Raw genomic sequence first — 27,123 nt, 5'->3', positions numbered from 1 at the left:
TTGAAAGATGACCTCGCCCGGATAGAAGACTTCTTCAGCGCCTCTTGGAAAATGACCTCGCCCGGATGGAAGATTTCTTCAGCGCCGCTTGGAGGATCACTTCATCGGATGGAAGATTTCTTCAGCGCCCCTTGGATGATCATTTCTGCCGCTCCGGATGTCCTCTTCAGTTCCATCGTTGGCTCGGCTGAGTGAAGACGACTAAAGGTAGGATGATCTTCAGGGGATTAGTGTTAGGTTTATTTAAGGGGGGTTTGTGTTAGATTAGGGGTATGTGGGTGGTGGGTTTTAATGTTGGAGGGGGGTTGTAGTTTTCTTTTACAGGCAAAAGAGCTGAATTCTTTGGGGCATGCCCCCACAAAAGGCCCTTTTAAGGGCTGGTAAGGTAAAAGAGCTTTGAACTTTTTTAATGTAGAATAGGGTAGATAATTTTTTTATTTTGGGGGGCTTTGTTATTTTATTAGGGGGCTTAGATTAGGTGTAATTAGCTTAAAATTGTTGTAATATTTTTTAAATGTTTGTAACTTATTTTTTTATTTTTTGTAACTTAGCTTTTTTTATTTTTTGTACTTTAGTTAGTTTATGTAATTGTATTTAATTGTAGTTATTTGTAGTTAATTTATTTAATTAATGTAATAATAGTGTAGTGTTAGGTTTAATTGTAACTTAGGTTAGGATTTATTTTACAGGTAATTTTGTATTTCTTTTAGCTAGGTAGTTATTAAATAGTTAATAACTATTTAATAACTATTCTAACTAGCTAAAATAAATACAAAGTTACCTGTAAAATAAATATAAATCCTAAAATAGCTACAATGTAATTATTAATTACATTGTAGCTATCTTAGGGTTTATTTTACAGGTAAGTATTTATTTTAAATAGGAATAATTTATTAAAGTATAGTGTAGTGTTAGGTGTAATTGTAACTTAGGTTAGTTTTTATTTTACAGGTAAATTTCTCTTTATTTTAGCTAGGTAAACTATTAAATAGTTAATAACTATTTAATAGCTATTGTACCTAGTTAATATAAATTGAAAGGTACCTGTAAAATAAAAAAAAATCCTAAGATAGCTACAATATAATTATTATTTATATTGTAGCTATATTAGGGTTTATTTTAAAGGTAAGTATTTAGTTTTAAATAGGATTAACTTAGTTAATAAGAGAAATATTATTTAGATTTATTTAATTAATATTTAAGTTAGGGGGGTGTTAGGGTTAGTGTTAGACTTAGGTTTAGGGGTTAATAATTTTATTACAGTGGCGGCGGCGTAGTGGGGGGCAGGATAGGGGTTAATAAATTTATTATAGGTGGCGAAGGTGTAGGGGGGGCAGGATAGGGGTTAATAAATTTAATATAGGTTGCGGCGGGTTCAGGGAGCGGCGGTTTAGGGGTTAAACTATTTATTTATTTGCGGCAAGGTGCGGGATCAGCAGGATAGGGGTTAATAACTTTATTATAGAGGGCGACGGTATAGGGGGGGCAGGATAGGGGTTACTAGGTATAATGTAGGTGGCAGCGGTGTCCGGGAGCGGCGGTTTAGGGGTTAATACATTTATAAGAGTTGCGGCGGGGTCTAGGAGCGGCGGTTTAGGGGTTAGTAACTTTATTTAGTTGCGGGGGGCTCCGGGGGCACCTGTATAGGGGGTAGAACAGTGTAGTTTAGTGTGAGTGCTTAGTGACAGGCTAGCAAGAAAGCTGTCAAACAGCCGAAGAGCAGCGAGATCGGATGAGTGATAACTCTCACAGTCCGCTGCTCATCGCCCCGCTGCTTTTTGACAGCTTTACTTGATAACTTAGGCAAATTTTTTCAGGTCCGCGGCGGCGATGTGAGGCGAGCTTAGGCGGGCGTATTGGGCCGGGCGAAGGCAGGAAAGTTGACACGTTGATAACTACCCCCCTATGTGTTTAATAATGTGCATATTGTGTTTTTTTTTTCTTTTTTCTTCTGTATTCATGCATATTTTGATGTATCACAGTGGTGTTGTATTATGACTTTTACCTCAATAAAAATTATTTAAACAAAAAAAAGCAGTGTTGAGAGGTCCCAGGCGACAGGCTCACCGCTCACTTTTTTGGCCAGACTCAGAAATACCGCGAATCCACTTACGTCAATTGCGTATACTATATTTTCAATGGGACTTGCATAGTGCTGGTATTACGAGTCTAACCAAAAGTGAGCGGTAGACCCTCTCCTGTCGAGACAGATACCGCATTTAAAAGTCAGTAGTTAAGAGTTGTACACTACAACGCTGTAGCATAAAACTCTTAACTAAACTGCTAAAAACGTACACTAACACCCATAAACTACCTATTAACCCCTAAACCGAGGCCCCCCCCCCCCACATCGCAAACACTAAAAAAAATTTTTTGAACCCCTAATCTGCCGAACCGGACATCGCCGCCACTATAATAAATATATTAACCCCTAAACCGCCACACTCCCACATCGCAAACACTAGTTAAAAATTATTAACCCCTAATCTGCCTGCCTTAACATCGCCGACACCTACCAACATTTATTTACCCCTAATCTGCCTCCCCCAACGTTGCTGCCACTGTAATAAAGTTATTAACCCCTAAACCTAAGTCTAACCCTAAACCTAACACCCCCTAACTGAAATATAATTTTAATAAATCTAAATAAAATTACTATCATTAACTAAATTATTCCTATTTAAAACTAAATACTTACCTGTAAAATTAACCCTAAGATAGCTAAAATATAACTAATAATTACATTGTATCTAGCTTAGGGTTTATTTTTATTTTACAGTCAACTTTGTATTTATTTTAACTAGGTAGAATAGTTATTAAATAGTTATTAACTATTTAATAACTACCTAGCTAAAATAAAGACAAATTTACCTGTAAAATAAAACCTAACCTATGTTACAATTACACCTAACACTACACTATAATTAAATTAATTACCTAAACTAAATACAATTAATTACAATTTAAAAAAAAAGTAAGAAAAAAAACAAACACTAAATTACAGAAATTAATAAAATAATTACAAGAATTTTAAACTAATTACAAATACTCTAATTCCCCCTAACAAAATAAAAATGCCCCCCAAAATAAAAAAAAGCCCTACCCTACACTAAATTACAAATAGCCCTTAAAAGGGCCTTTTGCCCCAAAGTAATCAGCTCTTTTACCTGTAAAAAAAGTACAATACCCCCCAACATTAAAACCCACCACCCACACACCCAACCCTACTCTAAAACCCACCCAATACCCCCTAAATGAAACCTAACACTAACCCCTTGAAGATCACCCTACTTTGAGAAGTCTTTACCCAACCGGGTCGAAGTCCTCAATGAAGCGGGGCGAAGTGGTCCTCCAGACGGCAGAAGTCTTCATTAATGTGAAGGGCAGGCCGATAGTTGCTGGAATTGGTTTGCAAATGGAACCACTATCCAAATGGGTAGACCAGTTTCTACAGCCTTTAGTCTCCTTATTGCCTAGCTATATCAGGGACTCTACCCATGTTTTGAGTCAGATGGAGGAGGTTGTATGGAGGGAGAAGTGCAGTTGGTTAACAATTGACGTTGTATCACTGTACTCCTCCATCCCCCACAACTATGGCCTTAGAGCAGTAGAATTCTTTCTTGATTTATACACTGACCTTACTTCAGAGATGAAGGAATTTGTGGTTTCAACAGTTAAGTTTCTGCTGGAACACAATTATTTTCTGTTTCAGGGATGCTACTACCTCCAAAGATGTGGGACTGCTATGGGGGCAAAATTTGCCCCCTCCTATGCTAACCTCTTTATGGGGTAGTGGGAGTGGTCCCACATCTATGGAGATACCTGTATCTACTCGGCTACATACATTATCAAATATATGCGCTATATCGACGATTTGCTGCTGGTATGGTCGGCAGATTAATCTAAAGCAGCTGAGTATGTTGATTATTTAAACACCAATGATGTTGATTTACAATTTACATACGAATGGCAAAAAGGCGCGGTGTCCTTTTTGGATGTGTCCTTAACTGGGTTATCTTGTGAAAATAAAGTTGTTTCAGCTCTATATAGGAAGCCCATTGCTGGTAACAATTTGTTTCATGCTAGAAGTAATCACCCTGGGCATGTCTTTAAGGGCATAGCCAAAGGGCAATTTTTAAGACTTCGCCATAACTGTACCAGAGATGAGGTCTTCCTTGAGGAGAGCAAAAAGCTTAAGTCTAGATTTAGGGAGCGAGGATACCCTAATAAGATTGTGGACAAAGCATTTGCTATGTTTAACAAAATGGATAGGAGTTCCCTTTTGAATGTCTCTAAACCTGAGAAACAGATACATCAAGTGAGACAAGGGAAACCTTAATTCATCACTGCCTATTCTAATCAGTATGATCAGATTTGTCGAATTTTGAATAAAAACTTACCGATACTCATGGGTGATAAGAATCTCAGACATACTATTGAAAATGGTTGTATGTTTGTAGCTAAAAAGAGTGCTTCTTTGGGTTATAGTCTGTCCCCGAGTCTGCTCAAGGATGGCACATCTCGAAATTCATGGCTACGTTTCCAAGGTACCTATAAATGTGGTAGATGAGTGTGCACTTCTTGTGACCATGTCCATGTGGGTAAAGCCTTTACGGTTCTTCACACAGGGGAGATTGTACAAACTAAGGGATGTGTCATTTGTAAGAGTACTTTTGCCATCTATCTAATTGAATGTACACAATGTCATTGTTACTACGTGGGTAGGACCACTAGAGACGTTGGTACTCGTATCAGAGAACATCTCTCGTATATATCAGGAGAAAAACCATGCTCCGCTTTATCCAGAAATTTTTTGGAAGTACATAACCAGGATGTGAGGACATTCAGTTGGAGAGCAATTGAACAAATCAGCCAGTTAGAGGAGGGGACAAATTGTCAATACTTTGTCGTCAAGAAATCTACTGGATCTTTAAGTTAAAAAGCTTGGTTCCAGTAGGTTTCAAATCTGAATATGACATCATTAATTACTGGCAACACTAACTATTGTTAAGCGATATGTACAAAGATGCTGAGAGTAAGCAATTCTTTGTTTTGGTGCAGATATTCTACCAACTTTATTGTTGGTTTGATATACAATAGTATTTATCATTTCCCTATACTATACATTCAGCAAGCTATTGTTTACTAATTAGGCATTGTCCTTATTATAGTTACTAGTTTAGTTTTAAACTCTATGATCAACTAATATCTAGGGGGATTATAATTGGTGGGTTTGAATTACTTAATAGGGGGGCTAATGTCCTGATGCAGAATTTACCTCCTTATTCTAACAAATATGATATGCACATTTAATGTAGGATTCCATAATCTTTATATATATCATCTAATGTTTATTTAAGAGCATACAATGTTTATTTCTATCCTATAGGTAGTATGATATTCAAATTTAGTTTTGGATACCCTATAAGTGTTATTAGGTATTGTGTAATTGTCATATCTATCCCTGTATTTTTATTCTACCTGAAATTGATCAAGTATATGTACCTTTAAGAACCCGTTGTAAATCTCTAGCCATTGATCTTATCCAATCATTCACTAGTGTTTTAGCTTTAAATAGCACACACCTGTGCTTATTTGGTATGCCTATGACTACGGTCTTTTTGACCGAAACCGGTCAGATGTGATTTTTTGGCTGGATTTAGTATATTCCTTTTTCCAGTATCCTGTAATTTATGTTTTAATTCATCTGAATAAAATGGACTTTTATACAATGTTATGCGAGTAAAGACTTCTGTGGATCCTTCCTTTTCTATAGTTATTAAATAGTTAATAACTATTCTACCTAGTTAAAATAAATACAAACTTGCCTGTAAAATAAAAATAAACCCTCAGATAGATACAATGTAACTATTAGTTATATTGTAGCTAGCTTAGGGTTTATTTTACAGGTAAGTATTTAGTTTTAAATAGGAATTATTTAGTTATTAATTGTAGGTTTTATTTATATTTATTTTAATTATATTTAAGTTAGGGGGTGTTATGGTTAGACTTAGATTTAGGGGTTTATAAATTTAATATAGTGGCGGTGACGTTAGGGACAGCAGATTAGGGGTTAATAATATTTAACTAATGTTTGTGAGGCAGGAGTGCGGCGGTTTAGGGGTTAATATCTTTATTATAATGGTGGCGATGTCCGGAGCGGCAGATTAGGGGTTAATAATTTAATTTTAGTGTTTGTGATGTGGGAGGGCCTCGGTTTAGGGTTTAATAGGTAGTTTATGGGTGTTAGTGTACTTTTTAGCACTTTAGTTATGAGTTTTATGCTACAGCTTTGTAACGTTAAACTCATAACTACTGACTTTAGATTGCGTTACGAATCTTGACGGGGTAGGGTGTACCGCTCACTTTTTGGCCTCCCAGGACAAGCTCGTAATACCGGCGCTATGGAAGTCCCATAGAAAAAACATAATTTATGTAAGAACTTACCTGATAAATTCATTTCTTTCATATTAGCAAGAGTCCATGAGCTAGTGACGTATGGGATATACATTCCTACCAGGAGGGGCAAAGTTTCCCAAACCTTAAAATGCCTATAAATACACCCCTCACCACACCCACAATTCAGTTTAATGAATAGCCAAGAAGTGGGGTGATAAGAAAGGAACGAAAGCATCAAAAAATAAGGAATTGGAATAATTGTGCTTTATACAAAAAAATCATAACCACCACAAAAAAAGGGTGGGTCTCATGGACTCTTGCTAATATGAAAGAAATGAATTTATCAGGTAAGTTCTTACATAAATTATGTTTTCTTTCATGTAATTAGCAAGAGTACATGAGCTAGTGACATATGGGATAATAAATACCCAAGATGTGGAACTTCCACGCAAGAGTCACTAGAGAGGGAGGGATAAAATAAAGACAGCCAATTCCGCTGAAAAAATAATCCACAACCCAAATCAAAAGTTTTAATCTTTATAATGAAAAAAACTGAAATTATAAGCAGACGAATCAAACAGAAACAGCTGCCTGAAGTACTTTTCTACCAAAAACTGCTTCAGAAGAAGAAAACACATCAAAATGGTAGAATTTAGTAAAAGTATGCAAAGAAGATCAAGTCGCTGCTTTGCAAATCTGATCAACAGAAGCTTCATTCCTAAAAGCCCAGGAAGTAGAAACTGACCTAGTAGAATGAGCCGTAATTCTTTGAGGCGGAGACTTACCCGACTCCACGTAAGCATGATGAATCAAAGACTTTAACCAAGACGCCAAAGAAATGGCAGAAGCTTTCTGACCTTTCCTGGGACCAGAAAAAATAACAAATAGACTAGAAGTCTTTCTAAAATCTTTAGTAGCTTCAACATAATATTTCAAAGCTCTAACTACATCCAAAGAATGTAACGATCTTTCCTTAGAATTCTTAGGATTAGGACATAATGAAGGGACAACAATTTCTCTACTAATGTTGTTAGAATTCACAACCTTAGGCAAAAATTGAAAAGAAGTCCGCAACACCGCCTTATCCTGATGAAAAATCAGAAAAGGAGATTCACAAGAAAGAGCAGATAATTCAGAAACTCTTCTAGCAGAAGAGATAGCCAAAAGGAACAGTACTTTCCAAGAAAATAATTTAATATCCAGAGAATGCATAGGCTCAAATGGAGGAGCCTGTAAAGCTGTCAAAACCAAATTAAGACTCCAAGGAGGAGAGATTGGCTTAATAACAGGTTTGATATGGACCAAAGCCTGTACAAAAGAATGAATATCAGGAAGATTAGCAATCTTTCTGTGAAAAAGAACAGAAAGAGCAGAAATATGTCCTTTCAAAGTACTTGCAGACAAACCTTTATCCAAACCATCCTGAAGAAATTGTAAAATTCTAGGAATTCTGAAAGAATGCCAGGAGAATTTATGAGAAGAACACCAAGAGATGTTCAGAACCAAATTAAGACTCCAAGGAGGAGAAATTGACTTAATGACAGGCTTAATACGAACTAAAGCCTGTACAAAACAGTGTATATCAGGAAGTATAGCAATTTTTCTGTGAAATAAAACAGAAAGAGCGGAGATTTGTCCTTTCAAGGAACTTGCAGACAAACCCTTATCCAGACCATCCTGAAGAAACTGCAAAATTCTAGGAATTCTAAAAGAATGCCAGGAGAATTTATGAGAAGAACACCATGAAATGTAAGTCTTCCAAACTCGATAATAAATCTTTCTAGAGACAGATTTTCGAGCATGTAACATAGTATTAAACACTGAGTCAGAGAAACCTCTATGACTAAGAATTAAGCGTTCAATCTCCATACCTTCAAATTTAATGATTTGAGATCCTGATGGAAAAAAGGGCCTTGAGATAGAAGGTCTGGCCTTAACGGAAGTGTCCAAGGTTGGCAACTGGCCATCCGAACGAGATCCGCAAACCAAAACCTGTGTGGCCATGCTGGAGCTACCAGCAGTACAAATGAGCGCTCCATTAGAATTTTGGAAATTACTTTCGGAAGAAGAACTAGAGGCGGAAAGATATAGGCAGGATGATAATTCCAAGGAATTGACAACGCATCCACTGCATCCGCCTGAGGATCCCGGGATCTGGACAGATACCTGGGAAGTTTCTTGTTTAGATGAGAGGCCATCAGATCTATTTCTGGAAGTCCCCAGATATGAACAATCTGAAGAAAAACCTCTGGATGAAGAGACCATTCGCCCGGATGTAACGTCTGGCGACTGAGATAATCCGCTTCCCAATTGTCTACACCTGGGATGTGAACCGCAGAAACTAGACAGGAGCTGGATTCCGCCCAAACAAGTATCCGAGATACTTCTTTCATAGCTTGAGGACTGTGAGTCCCCCCTTGATGATTGACACGTTTGTGACATTGTCTGTCTGAAAACAAATAAACGATTCTCTCTTCAGAAGAGGCCAGAACTGAAGAGTTCCAAAATGTTGATTGGTAATCTCGCCTCCTGAGATTTCCAAACCCCTTGCGCTGTCAGAGATCGCCAAACAGCTCCCCAACCTGATAGACTCACATCTGTTGAGATCACAGTCCAGGTTGGACGAAAAGAGGCCCCTTGAATTAAACGATGGTGATCCATCCACCAAGTTAGAGATGATCGAACATTGTGATTTAAGGATATTATTTGTGATATCCTTGTATAATCCCTGCACCACTGGTTCAGCATACAAAGCTGGAGTGGTCTCGTGTGAAAACGAGCAAAAGGGATCGCGTCCGATGCAGCAGTCATGAGACCTAAAATCTCCATGCATAATGCTACCGAAGGGAACAATTGAGACTGAAGGTTTCGACAGGCTGAAACCAATTTCAGACCTCTCTTTTCTGTCAGAGACAAAGTCATGGACACTGAATCTATTTGGAAACCTAAAAAGGTTACCCTTGTCTGAGGAATCAAGGAACTCTTTGGCAAATTGATCCTCCAACCATGTCTTTGAAGAAACAACACAAGTTGATTCGTATGAGATTCTGCAGAATGTGAAGACTGAGCAAGTACCAAGATATCGTCCAAATAAGGAAATACCGCAATACCCTGTTCTCTGATTACAGAGAGAAGGGCACAGAGAACCTTCGAAAAGATCCTTGGCGCTGTTGCTAGACCAAATGGAAGAGCAATAAACTGGTAATGCTTGTCTAGAAAAGAGAATCTCAGAAACTGATAGTGATCTGGATGAATTGGAATATGTAGGTATGCATCCTGTAAAACTATTGTAGACATATAATGCCCTTGCAGAACAAAAGGCAGAATAGTTCTTATAGTCACCATTTTGAATGTTGGTATCCTTACATAACGATTCAATATTTTTAGATCCAGAACCGGTCTGAAAGAATTCTCTTTCTTTGGTACGATGAATAGATTTGAATGAAACCCCAGACCCTGTTACAGAACTGGAACTGGTATAATTACCCCAGCTAACTCTAGGTCTGAAACACATTTCAGAAAAGCCTGAGCCTTCACTGGATTGACTGGAATGCGTGAGAGAAAGAATCTTCTCACAGGCGGTCTTACTTTGAAACCTATTCTGTACCCTTGCGAAACAAGGTTCTGAATCCAAGGATTGTGAACCGAATTGATCCAAACATCTTTGAAAAAACGTAACCTGCCCCCTACCAGCTGTGCTGGAATGAGGGCCGCACCTTCATGCAGATTTAGGGGCTGGTTTTGACTTTCTGGAAGGCTTAGATTTATTCCAGACTGGATTAGGTTTCCAACCGGAAACCGTTCCTTTAGGGGAAGGATCAGGCTTCTGCTCCTTCTGACGAAAGGAACGAAAACGATTAGCAGCCCTGAAATTACCTTTAGATTTTTTTCCCTGAGGCAAAAAGGCACCCTTCCCTCCAATAACAGTTGAAATTATAGAATCCAACTGAGAACCAAACAACTTATTACCTTGGAAGGAGAGAGAAAGCAAAGTTGACTTAGAAGTCATATCTACATTCTAGGATTTAAGCCATAAAGCTTGTCTAGCTAAAATAGCTAAAGACATATACCGGACATCAACTCTGATGATATAAAAAATGGCATCACAGACAAAGTTATTAGCGTGTTGAAGAAGTTTAACAATGCTATATGTATTATGATCTGTCACTTGTTGCGCTAAAGCCTCCAACCAGAAAGTTGAAGCTGCTGCAACATCAGCCAAAATGATAGCAGGTCTAAGAAGATTACCTGAACATAAATAAGCTTTTCTTAAAAAAGATTCAATCTTCCTATCTAAAGGATCTTTAAACGAAGTGCTATCTGCCGTAGGAATAGCAGTACGTTTGGCTAGAGTAGAGATAGCCCCATCAACTTTACGGATTTTATCCCAAAATTCCAATCTATCAGATGGCACTGGGTACAATTTCTTAAACCTTGGAGAAGGAGTAAATGAAGTACCCAGACTATCCCATTCCCTAGCAATCACATCTGAGATAGCATCAGGAACTGGAAAAACTTCCGGAATTAACACATGCGGTTTATAAACCGAATTTAAACGTTTAGCAGTTCTAGTATCAAGAGGACTGGAATCCTCCATATCTAAAGCAATCAAAACTTATTTAAGTAATGAACGAATAAACTCCATCTTAAATAAATATGAAGATTTATCAGTATCAATATCTGAGGTAGAATCTTCTGAGCCAGAAAAAAACTCATCAGAAACAGATAAGTCAGAATGATGGCGGTCACTTAAAAATTCATCTGAAATGTGAGAAGTTTTAAAAGACCTTTTACGTTTACTAGAAGGAGGAATAACAGACAGAGCCTTCTTAATAGAATTAGAAACAAATTCTTTTACATTAACAGGAACGTCCTGAACAATAGATGTTGAAGGAACAACAACAGGTAAAGGTTTATTACTAATGGAAACAGAATCGGCATTGGAAAGTTTATCATGACAGCTTTCACAAACTACAGCTGGAGGAACAGTTACCACAAGTTTACAACATATGCACTTAACTTTGGTAGAACCAGCATCAGGCAGCATCTGTCCAATGTCAATTAGTAGATTTTGATCAGGATGAGACATCTCGCAATATGTAATAGAAAAAACAACATATAAAGCAAAATTATCAAATTCCTTAAATGACAGTTTCAGGAATGGGAAAGAATGCAAAAAAAAAATAAGCTTCTAGAAACCAGAAGCAGTGAAAAGAAAATGTTTAAATAAAGTGAGTAAAAAGGACGCCCACATTTTTTTTGCGCAAAAAAATGTCTGAATACGCATGCGTAACAGAATACAACTTCCGACGTAAATTACGTCGCCGGAAATGACAAAAAAAATTTTAGCGCCAAAGAAAGTTCGCGCCAAAAAATGACATAAAAAGAAACATTTTCTGCCCCCGCGAGCCTAACAGCATGCAGGAAAAAAATGGCCAAATGAAATTTTTCAAGGTAAGAAAAAATAATTAAATGCATTATCCCAATAATGAAACTGACAGTTTGTATTAAAAAGGAATACTGATTATCCTGAATCAAGGCAAATATAAGTTTAAAGACATATTTAGAACTTTTCATATAAAGTGCCCAACCATAGCGCAGAGTGTCACAAAGAATAAGATTAACTTACCCCAGGACACTCCTCTACATGTAGTAGATAGCCAAACCAGTACTGAAACGAGAATCAGTAGAGGTAATGGTATATAAGAGTATATCGTCAATCTGAAAAGGGAGGTAGGAGAAGAAATCTCAACGACCGATAACAGAGAGCCTATGAAATAGATCCCCTAGAGGTAGACCATTGTATTCGAATAGGCAATACTCTCTTCACATCTCTCTGACATTCGCTGCACTCCGAGAGGAAAACCGGGCTTCAACCTGTTGCGAAGAGCATATCAACAAAGAATCTTAAGCACAAACTTACTTCACCACCTCCACGGGAGGCAAAGTTTGTAAAACTGAATTGTGGGTGTGGTGAAGGGTGTATTTATAGGCATTTTAAGGTTTGGGAAACTTTGCCCCTCCTGGTAGGAATGTATATCCCTTACGTAACTAGCTCATGGACTCTTGCTAATTACATGAAAGAAAAGACTATACGCAATTTGCATAAATTGATTTGTGGTAAGGCCAAAAAAGTGTGCGGTGCCCCTAAATCTGCAAGACTCGTAATACCAGCGGTAGTAAAAAAAGCAGCGTTATGAGGCTTAATGCTGCTTTTTTACTCATAACGCAAGACTCGTAATCTAGCCGGTTGTGTGTAGTTGCACATGACCTGGGATTACTTGAATACATTTGGATTTTTCTGTTGTTGCATATAGTTGTACACGACCTGGGATTAGCTGCCATTGCATATAGTCACACTTGGACAGGGATTACTTGAATATGTGTAGCCACACGTGATCTGGATTATTTGTATACAATTGGGATTTAGCTGTGGTTGTATGTCTTTACATGTGGCCTGGGATTAGCTGTGTACATTGGGATGTTGAGTAGTTATGGGTATTATGACCAGAAATTAGCTGAATACATTGGAATTTCTTTAGTTATGTGTAGTCACATGTAATCTGGGATTAGCTGTGCACATTTGGAGTTTGCTATGTTTGAGTGTAGTCGTATGTGACCGGGGATTACTTGAATATATTATTATTAGCTATGGTTGCAAGTAGTTGAGATGACCTGGGGTTTGCTCTGTACAGTGGGATTTAGTGAGGATACACGAAGATGCACCTAATAATAATAATATAATAGTGTGTAAGTTGTCATGTAGTTATATGTAGCTGGTATTTTAAAGAATACTTTATGTTCAGTTTGGTCATTTAGTAGCTAAGGTTTTGATAAGTGAGGAATTTGTCTTTTGTTTTACCTAGGGCACAGCAATTATTTTTGGTTAAACTGCAGCGATTACTACACAGAGGCAGCCGAGATGAAACTGAATCAAGTAACACACTGCGAGCTACGAGAGTAAGTTTCATATTTTTACTAAAACTGATATTCTTTCCTACGGTTTAGACTATTTCTTTATTTATTATATGTTGGCGTCTTTTTGAAAGGTTAATTCTAAATAATGCTATTTTCTAAATTCTGACCTTCATCACAATGATTTGCTTAGCAAAAGGCCTATAGTTTAGGACGCAAACAAATACTTAGGACGCAAACAAATACATTATAGTATATATAGAGAGCTGACGCAAACAAATACATTATAGTATATATAGAGAGCTGACGCAAACAAATACATTATAGTATATATAGAGAGCTGACGCAAACAAATACATTATAGTATATATAGAGAGCTGACGCAAACAAATACATTATAGTATGTATATATAGAGCTGGGAAAGAGCACTCCACAGGTCTTCTTTTACTGTTAACGTTTTCGGACTAACAAGTCCGTCCTCAGACAAAGTTTTTTGAGGACGGACTTATTAGTCCGAAAACGTTAACAGTAAAAGATTATTTTTGTCAAGACCTGTGCAGTGCTCTTTCCTTTCCAAGCTCTATGTACACATTTGGTACACCCGGGGCGTCATCCTGAATTCTGGAGTGCGGTCTCTATTATATTCCTTATATATATATATAATATCACTAGAAACAGCATTAGAGAAGGGCACCTAGCCCACGGGTGGGGGTCACAGTTTACCTGCATAGTTTATATTACCTGTGTATCTTACCTGTAACTGCATAGTTTATATTACCTGCGTATCTTACCTGTAACGGCATAGTTTATATTACCTGCGTATCTTACCTGTAACTGCATAGTTTATATTACCTGCGTATCTTACCTGTAACTGCATAGTTTACATTGCCTGCGTATCTTACCTGTACCTGTATAGTTTATATTACCGGTGTATCTTACCTGTACCTGTATAGCTTATATTACCTGCGTATCTTACCTGTATAGCTTATATTACCTGCACATCTTACCTGTAACTACATAGTTTATAATACCTGCGTATCTTACCTGTACCTGTATAGTTTATATTACCGGTGTATCTTACCTGTACCTGTATAGCTTATATTACCTGCGTATCTTACCTGTACCTGTATAGCTTATATTACCTGTGTATCTTACCTGTAACTGCATAGTTTATATTACCTGCGTATCTTACCTGTACCTGTATAGCTTATATTACCTGCGTATCTTACCTGTACCTGTATAGTTTATATTACCTGCTTATCTTACCTGTACCTGTATAGCTTATATTACCTGCGTATCTTACCTGTAACTGCATAGTTTATATTACCTACATATCTTAACTGTACCTGTATAGCTTATATTACCTGCATATCTTACCTGTACCTGTGTATCCCATGTATCTGTATATCTAACCTATACCTGTGTATCCCCTGTATCTGTATATCTAACCTATACCTGTGTATCCCATGTATCTGTATATCTAACCTATATCTGTGTATCCCCTGTCTCTGTATATCTAACCTATACCTGTGTATCCCTGTCTCTGTATATCTAACCTATATGTGTGTATCCTCCTGTATCTGTATATCTAACCTATACCTGTGTATCCCCTGTCTCTGTATATCTAACCTATACCTGTGTATCCCCTGTCTCTGTATATCTAACCTATATCTGTGTATCCCCTGTATCTGTATATCTAACCTATATCTGTGTATCCTCCTGTATCTGTATATCTAACCTATACCTGTGTATCCCCTGTCTCTGTATATCTAACCTATACCTGTGTATCCCCTGTCTCTGTATATCTAACCTATATCTGTGTATCCCCTGTCTCTGTATATCTAACCTATATCTGTGTATCCTCCTGTCTCTGTATATCTAACCTATATCTGTGTATCCTCGGTCTCTGTATATCTAACCTATACCTGTGTATCCTCCTGTCTCTGTATATCTAACCTATATCTGTGTATCCTCCTGTATCTGTATATCTAACCTATATCTGTGTATCCCCTGTCTATGTATATCGAACCTATTCCTGTTTATCCCCTGTCTCTGTATATCTAACCTATACCTGTGTATCCCCTGTCTCTTTATATCTAACCTATATCTGTGTATCCCCTGTCTCTGTATATCTAACCTATACCTGTGTATCCCCTGTCTCTGTATATCTAACCTATATCTGTGTATCCCCTGTCTCTGTATATCTAACCTATATCTGTGTATCCCCTGTCTCTGTATATCTAACCTATACCTGTGTATCCCCTGTCTCTGTATATCTAACCTATACCTGTGTATCCCCTGTCTCTGTATATCTGACCCATACCTGTGTATCCCCTGTCTCTGTATATCTAACCTATACCTGTGTACCCCCTGTCTCTGTATATCTAACCTATATCTGTGTATCCCCTGTCTCTGTATATCTAACCTATACCTGTGTATCCCCTGTCTCTGTATATCTAACCTATATCTGTGTAACCCAGGTATCTGTATATCTAACCTATATCTGTGTATCCTCCTGTCTCTGTATATCTAACCTATATCTGTGTATCCTCCTGTCTCTGTATATCTAACCTATACCTGTGTATCCTCCTGTGTCTGTATATCTAACCTATACCTGTGTATCCGCTGTCTCTGTACATCTAACCTATAGCTGTGTATCCCCTGTCTCTGTATATCTAACCTATATCTGTGTATCCCCTGTATCTGTATATCTAACCTATATCTGTGTATCCTCCTGTCTCTGTATATCTAACCTATATCTGTGTATCCTCGGTCTCTGTATATCTGACCCATACCAGTGTATCCCCTGTCTCTGTATATCTAACCTATATCTGTGTATCCCCTGTCTCTGTATATCTAACCTATACCTGTGTATCCCCTGTCTCTTTATATCTAACCTATATCTGTGTATCCCCTGTCTCTGTATATCTAACCTATACCTGTGTACCCCCTGTCTCTGTATATCTAACCTATACCTGTGTACCCCCTGTCTCTGTATATCTAACCTATATCTGTGTATCCCCTGTCTCTGTATATCTGACCCATACCTGTGTATCCCCTGTCTCTGTATATCTAACCTATATCTGTGTATCCCCTGTCTCTGTATATCTAACCTATACCTGTGTACCCCCTGTCTCTGTATATCTAACCTATACCTGTGTACCCCCTGTCTCTGTATATCTAACCTATATCTGTGTATCCCCTGTCTCTGTATATCTAACCTATACCTGTGTATCCCCTGTCTCTGTATATCTAACCTATATCTGTGTAACCCAGGTATCTGTATATCTAACCTATATCTGTGTATCCTCCTGTCTCTGTATATCTAACCTATATCTGTGTATCCTCCTGTCTCTGTATATCTAACCTATACCTGTGTATCCTCCTGTATCTGTATATCTAACCTATACCTGTGTATCCCCTGTATCTGTATATCTAACCTATACCTATGTATCCCCTGTCTCTGTATATCTAACCTATATCTGTGTATCCTCTGTCTCTGTATATCTAACCTATACCTGTGTATCCCCTGTCTCTATATATCTAACCTATATCTGTGTATCCTCCTGTCTCTGTATATCTAACCTATATCTGTGTATCCCCTGTCTATGTATATCTAACCTATAGCTGTGTATCCTCCTGTCTCTGTATATCTAACCTATAGCTGTGTATCCCCTGTCTCTGTATATCTAACCTATACCTGTGTATCCCCTGTCTCTGTATATCTAACCTATATCTGTGTATCCCCTGTCTCTGTATATCTAACCTATAGCTGTGTATCCCCTGTCTCTGTATATCTAACCTATACCTGTATATCCCCTGTATCTGTATATCTAACCTATAGCTGTGTATCCCCTGTCTCTGTATATCTAACCTATACCTGTGTATCCCCTGTCTCTGTATATCTAACCTATATTTGTGTATCCCCTGTCTCTGTATATCTAACCTATACCTGTGTATCCCCTGTCTCTGTATATCTAACCTATACCTGTGTATCCTCTGTCTCTGTATATCTAACCTATATGTGTGTATCCCCTGTATCTATATATCTTACCTATACCTGTGTATCCCCTGTCTCTGTATATCTAACCTATACCTGTGTATCCCCTGTCTCTGTATATCTAACCTATAGCTGTGTATCCCCTGTCTCTGTATATCTAACCTATATTTGTGTATCCCCTGTCTCTGTATATCTGACCCATACCTGTGTATCCCCTGTCTCTGTATATCTAACCTATATTTGTGTATCCCCTGTCTCTCTATATCTAACCTATATCTGTGTATCCTCCTGTCTCTGTATATCTAACCTATACCTGTGTATCCCCTGTCTCTGTATATCTAACCTATATCTGTGTATCCTCCTGTCTCTGTATATCTAACCTATATCTGTGTATCCCCTGTCTCTGTATATCTAACCTATATCTGTGTATCCTCTGTCTCTGTATATCTAACCTATATCTGTGTACCCTCCTGTCTCTGTATATCTAACCTATACCTGTGTATCCCCTGTCTCTGTATATCTAACCTATACCTGTGTATCCCCTGTCTCTGTATATCTAACCTATACCTGTGTATCCCCTGTCTCTGTATATCTAACCTATATCTGTGTATCCCCTGTCTCTGTATATCTAACCTATACCTGTGTATCCCCTGTCTCTGTATATCTAACCTATACCTGTGTATCCCCTGTCTCTGTATATCTAACCTATACCTGTATATCCCCTGTATCTGTATATCTAACCTATATCTGTGTATCCACTGACTCTGTATATCTAACCTATATCTGTGTATCCCCTGTCTCTGTATATCTAACCTATACCTGTGTATCCTCTGTCTCTGTATATCTAACCTATACCTGTGTATCCTCCTGTCTCTGTATATCTAACCTATATCTGTGTATCCTCCTGTATCTGTATATCTAACCTATATCTGTGTATCCCCTGTCTATGTATATCTAACCTATAGCTGTGTATCCTCCTGTCTCTGTATATCTAACCTATATCTGTGTATCCTCCTGTCTTTGTATATCTAACCTATACCTGTGTATCCCCTGTCTCTGTATATCTAACCTATATCTGTGTATCCCCTGTCTCTGTATATCTAACCTATATCTGTGTATTCCCTGTATCTGTATATCTAACCTATATCTGTGTATCCTCTGACTCTGTATATCTAACCTATATCTGTGTATTCCCTGTATCTGTATATCTAACCTATACCTGTGTATCCTCTGTCTCTGTATATCTAACCTATATCTGTGTATCCTCCTGTCTCTGTATATTTAACCTATACCTGTGTATCCCCTGTCTCTGTATATCTAACCTATACCTGTGTATCCCCTGTATCTGTATATCTAACCTATACCTGTGTATCCTCTGTCTCTGTATATCTAACCTATACCTGTGTATCCCCTGTCTCTGTATATCTAACCTATACCTGTGTATCCCCTGTCTCTGTATATCTAACCTATACCTGTGTATCTTCCTGTATCTGTATATCTAACCTATATCTGTGTATCCCCTGTCTCTGTATATCTGACCCATACCTGTGTATCCCCTGTCTCTGTATATCTAACCTATATCTGTGTATCCCCTGTCTCTATATATCTAACCTATACCTGTGTATCCTCTGTCTCTGTATATCTAACCTATACCTGTGTATCCCCTGTCTCTGTATATCTAACCTATACCTGTGTATCTTCCTGTATCTGTATATCTAACCTATATCTGTGTATCCTCCTGTCTCTGTATATCTAACCTATATCTGTGTATCCTCGGTCTCTGTATATCTAACCTATACCTGTGTATCCCCTGTATCTGTATATCTAACCTATACCTGTGTATCCCATGTATCTGTATATCTAACCTATATCTGTGTATCCCCTGTATCTGTATATCTAACCTATACCTGTGTATCCTCTGTCTCTGTATATCTAACCTATACCTGTGTATCCCCTGTCTCTGTATATCTAACCTATACCTGTGTATCCTCCTGTCTCTGTATATCTAACCTATACCTGTGTATCTTCCTGTATCTGTATATCTAACCTATATCTGTGTATCCTCTGTCTCTGTATATCTAACCTATATTTGTGTATCCCCTGTCTCTGTATATCTAACCTATACCTGTGTATCCCCTGTCTCTGTATATCTAACCTATACCTGTGTATCCCCTGTCTCTGTATATCTAACCTATACCTGTGTATCCCCTGTCTCTGTATATCTAACCTATACCTGTGTATCCCCTGTCTCTGTATATCTAACCTATACCTGTGTATCCTCCTGTCTCTGTATATCTAACCTATACCTGTGTATCTTCCTATATCTGTATATCTAACCTATATCTGTGTATCCTCCTGTCTTTGTATATCTAACCTATACCTGTGTATCTTCCTGTATCTGTATATCTAACCTATATCTGTGTATCCTCCTGTCTTTGTATATCTAACCTATACCTGTGTATCCCCTGTCTCTGTATATCTAACCTATATCTGTGTATTCCCTGTATCTGTATATCTAACCTATATCTGTGTATCCTCTGACTCTGTATATCTAACCTATATCTGTGTATTCCCTGTATCTGTATATCTAACCTATACCTGTGTATCCCCTGTATCTGTATATCTAACCTATACCTGTGTATCTCCTGTATCTGTATATCTAACCTATACCTGTGTATCCTCTGTCTCTGTATATCTAACCTATACCTGTGTATCCTCCTGTCTCTGTATATCTAACCTATACCTGTGTATCCTCCTGTCTCTGTATATCTAACCTATACCTGTGTATCTTCCTGTATCTGTATATCTAACCTATACCTGTGTATCCTCTGTCTCTGTATATCTAACCTATATCTGTGTATCCTCTGTCTCTGTATATCTAACCTATACCTGTGTATCCTCCTGTCTCTGTATATCTAACCTATACCTGTGTATCTTCCTGTATCTGTATATCTAACCTATACCTGTGTATCCTCTGTCTCTGTATATCTAACCTATTCCTGTGTATCCTCCTGTATCTGTATATCTAACCTATACCTGTGTATCCTCTGTCTCTGTATATCTAACATATTCCTGTGTATCCTCCTGTATCTGTATATCTAACCTATACCTGTGTATCCCCTGTGTCTGTATATCTAACCTATACCTGTGTATCCTCCTGTCTCTGTATATCTAACCTATATCTGTGTATCCTCCTGTCTCTGTATATCTAACCTATACCTGTGTATCCCCTGTATCTGTATATCTAACCTATATCTGTGTATCCTATGTCTCTGTATATCTAACCTATACCTGTGTATCCCCTGTCTCTGTATATCTTTTTTTTTTTTTTTTTTTTTTTTTGTGTTTCATGCCCCTTTATTATTTCAACTGACTGCCTAGTAAAATAAAAAATACAGTAGTGTCCAATACCATTTGTTGGAGACAATTTGCAGTATTTCTCAAACAAAAATATATAACTTACATCAATAAACGTACAAATATGTTTATTAGAACATATTGATAATCAAAATTTCCTAATATTTTGTATGGCCACTATTTGCCTTAAAATGACAGTGAAGTCAACATTAAAGTTTCACAATTCAGATAGAGAATGCAATTTTAAACAGCCTTCCAGTTTACTTCTATTATCTAGTGTGTTTTCTTCTCTTGGTATTATTTGCTGAATATTAAACCTAGGTAGCTTCAGAAGCAGCAATGCACTAGTTAGCTACTGATTGGTGGCTGCACATATATGCATTTTGTTATTGGCTCATCCGATGTGTTGAGCTCCCAGCTCCTTCAACAAAGGATATGATGCAAATCTGATAATACGTAAATTGGAAAGTTGTTAATTAAATGCTCTATCTCCTAGTTTCTTAACCTGTGGTTCGTGTAGCCCTGGGGGTACTTGGGGCATTGGCAAGAGGAACTCCAGGGATTGACCTTCATTATTTTTTCCCCAATGTAACTATTGTAAACATGACATTTCAAAGAAAGCTGGTTTCTCATTTCTACCCTCGAGCCCTCCTAACATGGCAGAGTGTGAATATTTCCCTGCCTTGTTTGGACCACTGCTCAAACATTGATTCACCTCAAATGTCTAAAACCTTAGATTCTGGCACATGAGGACTGGTGTTGAGCTTTACTAATATGAACAGAGAAAGTGTATTACTGTGACCAAGTGTCACTTTAAAATAGGATAACGTGGATCATACTGTAGTGTACCACAGTAAAATGAGACGGATAACTGTGTATGAAATGGTTGTTAAAAATAGAAAGATGGTACCATAAATATAAAACTTTCCTCATCATGCAGAAAGGTGTTTCTTTTTCCTCTTTATTAATGTAAGAAGCACATTAATTGCATATAATTAATATAAATGGACTATATATCTGTGTTTTGTGTGTTTATTATTCTCTGTTGTAATATTGCCAAATATTAAATTCCGGAAAACATAAAACCAATATCTGATTCCTATATATTTACTTCATTAACATATCTGATACAAGCTTGTGAAATCAATTGACACACATGATTTCCATGTTTGTCTATTTAAAAGATCAATATTTGAGCTACAGTTGGGGTACATAGAAAATAAATGTATGCCTACATGGGTACTTGCTAACAAAAGGTTGGGAAACACTGTTTCTGAATCATGGAGAAAAAAAAAAGTGGGTTTTATGTCCATTTAATGACTGTTAACTCTGGCATTGATATCCCAACTTTGTGTGGAATTTTACAATCCACAATATTCCAACACTTCTTTAGAGCATCCCATACAGTGTTCAGAGATGTTACAGCATTCTTTGGCATTTGCCTTCTCAAATGTTGCCATTCATTGTAGTTGAGGTTAATTGATTGTGGAGAGAATGCCATGCAACGTAGCGCTCCTTGGACATCAGGCATACCTAGCACAGCATCAGTGTGTGACTGTGCTGATGGGTACTTCTCTTCGGTCAAACTGTAGTTGATCTTTTTTTTTTTTTTTTTTTTTTTTTTTTAAATAGTTTTTTATTATTCAGCATAAAAATAAATGACAATCCACATAAACATTGTGACTCATATCAGTACAAGATATTCATACTGTAATATAACATGATTAGCAGAATAACATAAAATCATACTCAATTTTCAATAAAGCATAATCATGCCGAGAGGTCACAAAAATTATACTTTTCGTTAGTCAATATGCTTAAAATCATCTATAGAAAACATCAAGTAATATGGACTAACACCCATCAAAGAAAAGACATCCAAGAAAAAAAGCATCTCCAAAAACTTATATATTACTTCATATATGGATATCGGTATTTAATCAACATAATTTCTGATGCCATGTTTCATCACAGATACCTATTGATTCTTGTTCCCGACTAGCAGGTGTCTCACCTATCTAATCATATGGTCTAGTTGCGAAAAAAGACCTCTCTAAATTATTTTCAAACCAATTTGAATTGCCATTTCTAAATCACAAAGTCAGACATTCTAACCCTAAAAAAGAGAAAAAAGAGGGGAGAAAACCAAAGAAGGGAGGGCGGGAAAAAGAAAGAAAAGAAAGAAAAAAAAAAAAAAAAAAAAAAAAAAAAAAAAAAAGGGCCAGCGAGAAAGAAGGAGAAAAGAAGAAAAAAAAAAAAAAAAAAAAAAAAAAAAAAAAAAGAAAGTTTGGGGGCCCTCCGGATCCGTAAAGCTCGACCTTAGGAGCGGTAGTTCATAACTTTATGGAATATCTCTATAATTTCTTATCCAGGAGTCGGGAAATACTTGTAGCAAGACTAGCTCAGCAAAGCTGATAGAAGAGACAAATGGAGACAGGATCCGTCGCTGGAGTTGTAATGAATAAGTCTTAATAATGGGTGCCCATTCTAACAAAAAAGTCTTGATTTTTTTCTCTGAAGCCTGTAATAGATGAAAAGATTCGTATATAATTTGGGATTGTATCCCTTTAAGAATTACCCCCAGGCTGGGAGGCGTCTTAGCAATCCAGGATTTGAAAATATTGTATCTAACAATTAATATAATGGTATTCAAAATCCGGATTTTTAAATCTGACATGGGATTAAGTATCAAAAATATTATATCTTCCAGAGAGAGCGAGTAAGCCCCATTATATTGCCTATTAAACCAGAACTGGACTTTCTGCCAAAGTTGTTTTATTTTAGGACAGTACCATAACATGTGCATGAGGTCTGCTTTGACATATGAACACCGCGGGCAATCGGCCTTTTTAAGCGGATAAAATTTCGCTAACCTGGATGGAGATAAATAAAATTTATTCATTAATTTAAGATGAGATTCTTTCCAGCTTACCGAAATAGGGTAGTTAGCTATTAACTCAAGGCTACGAGAAATCTTCTCTTGATCCATTGTAGGGATACAATTTATCCAAGAATTAACCAAATTTTCGCTCAATAATATGCCCTGTTTGGTGAGCATTATATCGTAAATTAGAGAAATCGATATGTCTCCAGTTATGAACTTTTCGATACAGATCTTGACCTCGGACCACTCAGACCTACTTGAAGAATACCAACTTTGGGAGCTAACATAATGACGGACCTGGAAATAGGCGAATTGATTCCCCGTGCCTAGCGAATATTTTGAGACAATAGTTTCCCAAGAAAGAATCTGAGATTGATCGTTCAATAACTGATAAATATCCTTAAGGCCTCTGTCCTGCCACTCTAAGAATACTTTTTGATCTATTCCAGGCATAAAAAGCGGGTTACCCCTAATGGGTAGAAAGTCTGAAAAAAAAGGATTCAATTCTAATATAGGACAGAACTTCTGCCAAGCGTAAATCGGGTTTTTGAAAGATTGTAATATAGAAACTTTTTGTGGAAGTTCTTGTATCGGGCAGTGTAAAAGAGCCTTCAGTGACCATGGATTAGTCAATCGAGATTCAAAATCAAAAGAGGTAACCCTATTCGATTGAGCTAACCAATCTATAGCTATTTTAAGTAGTGTTGCGATATTGTAAAGTCTGATATTAGGAAGAGCTAGACCAGCATTAGAAAATTTTTGTGACAATTTTTCCAATGATATACGTGGTTTTTTAGCTTTCCAAATGAACTTGGAAAACCAGGAATTCAGTCTGCGTACATCTTTGTTTGTTAAAATTAATGGCAGATTTTGTATAGGATATAGAATCCGTGGAAAGATTATAGTTTTGATCAAATTGACAGACGCAGATAAGGATAAAGGAAAAGCCTTCCATAAGTCAAGATCTTCTTTGATCTTCTGGAAGAGCGCATCAATATTAGCTGAATACCAGTGTTTAGGATTTTTATGAATCTCCAGCCCCAGATATTTTATGGCTGAAACTGTGCGAAACATTAAATTAGTTTGTCGGTGAGTATATTTGCCTAACCACATAAATTCACTTTTATCTAAGTTAGACTTGTATCCCGCAAAGGAGCTAAATTCCTCCAATGTATTTATGACCTTGGGGATTGTATCTCTAGTATTTTGTAAACAAATTAGAATATCATCCGCGTAAAGTAAGATTTTTAAGTTTGGGTCTAAATCTGGTATCCCCGGCAGAATTTCTCTCAATCTGGTTGCTAGCGGTTCAAGAGCGATGTTAAACAAGAGAGGTGAGAGGGGGCAACCCTGTCTTGTTCCTCTCTCTAAAGTTATCTTAGGAGAAAACGTCCGATTAACCAGCAGAAAGGATTCTGGCTTCCAATGAATTTTCTGAACAAAGTGTAAAAAATTTTCTGCAAAGCCAAATTTGTCTAAGGTTTTAAATAAATGAATCCAAGCAATGCTGTCAAAAGCCTTGGCTGCATCCAAAGTGAGAACTGCATGGTCATTAAAATTAGTTCTATCTTTGAACTGATCACTATTCCAAATATAGTCTACCAAGGTAGTTAATCTCCTAATGTTCTTGGCGGAATTTCGCGTGGTCATAAATCCGACCTGATCGGGATGTATAAGTTTGTCCAAGCACCCTGCAAGTCTACAAGAAATGATAGAAGTTAGGATCTTGTAATCCACGTTAAGGACTGAAATTGGTCTGTATGAGGCTGGATCTTCAGGGTTCTTTCCTTTTTTCAGTATTAGTGATATGTTTGCTGCAGCGAAAAGACTTGAAATTGGTTTGTCAGTAGTATAGTAACTGTTAAACAATTTCTCTAAGATTGGAGTTATTTCTACTGCTAGACTTTTATAAAACTCCGCAGGAAACCCATCAGGGCCCGCTGTTTTGTTCAATTTGGAAACATTAATGGCTCTTAATATTTCTTCCGCAGTGATCGGAGCATTCAGAGCATCTAATTCTTCCTTCTGTATCTTAGGTAGAGTGACTTTCTCCCAAAAATTTTCTTGGTTAATAAAATTGCATTCCTGTTTAGAATATAATTGCTTGTAATAATTAAAGAAGACTCCGCGTATCTCTTCTGTATTGGTATATCGCAAATTTCCTTCTTTAACACTAGAGATAAAGTTCTTCCTTTTCCTAGCTTTAACCACTCTAGCTAAATTTTTAGCTGAGCTACCGTGAAAGCTCCTGAAATATAGATTGGTTTTAGCCTCTTCTTCTAGATGTTTTTGAGTCAGGAATATGTCCCTCTCTTTTCTATGGGCTACATACTTATTCCAGTTACTATTGGAGCGATCTCCGTAATATTTTTTATAGGCTTTTTTAACCTGGTTAGTAAGTTGCAGGTCTCGGGCATGTTGTTTCTTATTTTTAATATCTAGAAATGCCATGATTTCACCACGTAAAACCGCTTTTGAAGCCTCCCAAAAAGTTTCAATCTTATGAAAATAAGAAATGTTGCGTGTACTGTAATCCTTCCAAGACTGTTTTAACCATTGACAAAATCTAGGATTATTATAAAGATAAGATGGGTAATAGAAGGTCCTAGGTCTTTTAAATTTACTACTGTCGTGGCATCTCAAAGTTAAAGATATGATTGAGTGGTCCGAGGTCACAATCTCCCCAATTCCAGCCTCTATTTTAGTAATCGAGAGTGACTCGGCAATTAAAAATAGATCTATCCTGGCAAATGTCCTGTGTGCTTTGGATTCACATGTGAAGCTCAATAGATCCGGATTAAGGCATCGCCATATATCAGTGAGATGTAATTTACGACAGAATCTAGTAAGATATTTGGAGCTTCTCCTAGTCTCTGGAAGGTTCTTCTGTGAGAATCTATCTACTTCTGGGCACATGGCCATATTAAAATCTCCACCTAATATGAGATTCTCTTTTATATAGGGAAAAAGTTTAACTTTAACATTCTCCCAGAAATCCCTACAGAATTTGTTTGGGCCGTACACATTACAAAGAATATATTTAGTATTATTAATAATAATTTGTAATAAAATAAACCTTTCAGTCGTATCCGTCTCCACTTGTATGATCTTATAATCCAGCGATTTGCTGATCAATATTGCCACACCACATTTTCTCCTGCTTGAAGAAGAGGCAATTACCTCTCCCACCCATTTTATCTTAAGTTTTGCGACTTCCTGTTCTGTAAGATGAGTCTCTTGAATAAAAACAATATCTGGTTTTTGTTTCGCCAGTAGCTTGATAATCAACTTACGTTTCATAGGAGAGACAATCCCTCCTACATTCCAAGATAAAAATTTAATATCCACTACCGACTCTTAGCGGAGCAATCAGAAAAAAGTTTCCTCTTACGGGCCCGGAGGGGGGAAGTCGATAAAGAGCAGAGAAATAAGAGGAGGAGGATAAGCAAGGAAAAAAGCAACAAACAAAAAAAAAAAAAAAAAAAAAAAAAAAAAACCTTTGAAAAATATCAAAACAGCAATCCCTAACACTTCTAAACATACATCCCTCAAAAAAAAGGACTTTAG

General features: G+C 37.2%; 1 protein-coding gene across 1 annotated transcript in view; it reads left to right on the top strand.

Annotated features, from left to right (window-relative positions):
- The window catches only part of CARD11 (caspase recruitment domain family member 11), a 1,057,928-nt gene that overhangs the window by 794,403 nt on the left and 236,402 nt on the right, over positions 1-27,123 (top strand). Inside the window, exon 19 of the mRNA XM_053696753.1 lies at positions 13,266-13,359. Coding sequence (XP_053552728.1) covers positions 13,266-13,359 — 94 coding nt within the window. The remainder of the gene's footprint in view (positions 1-13,265; positions 13,360-27,123) is intronic.

Source organism: Bombina bombina, unplaced genomic scaffold (genome assembly GCF_027579735.1).
Source record: "Bombina bombina isolate aBomBom1 unplaced genomic scaffold, aBomBom1.pri scaffold_78_1, whole genome shotgun sequence".
NCBI lineage: Eukaryota > Metazoa > Chordata > Amphibia > Anura > Bombinatoridae > Bombina > Bombina bombina.
This window is presented reverse-complemented; position numbering and strand designations above follow the sequence as displayed.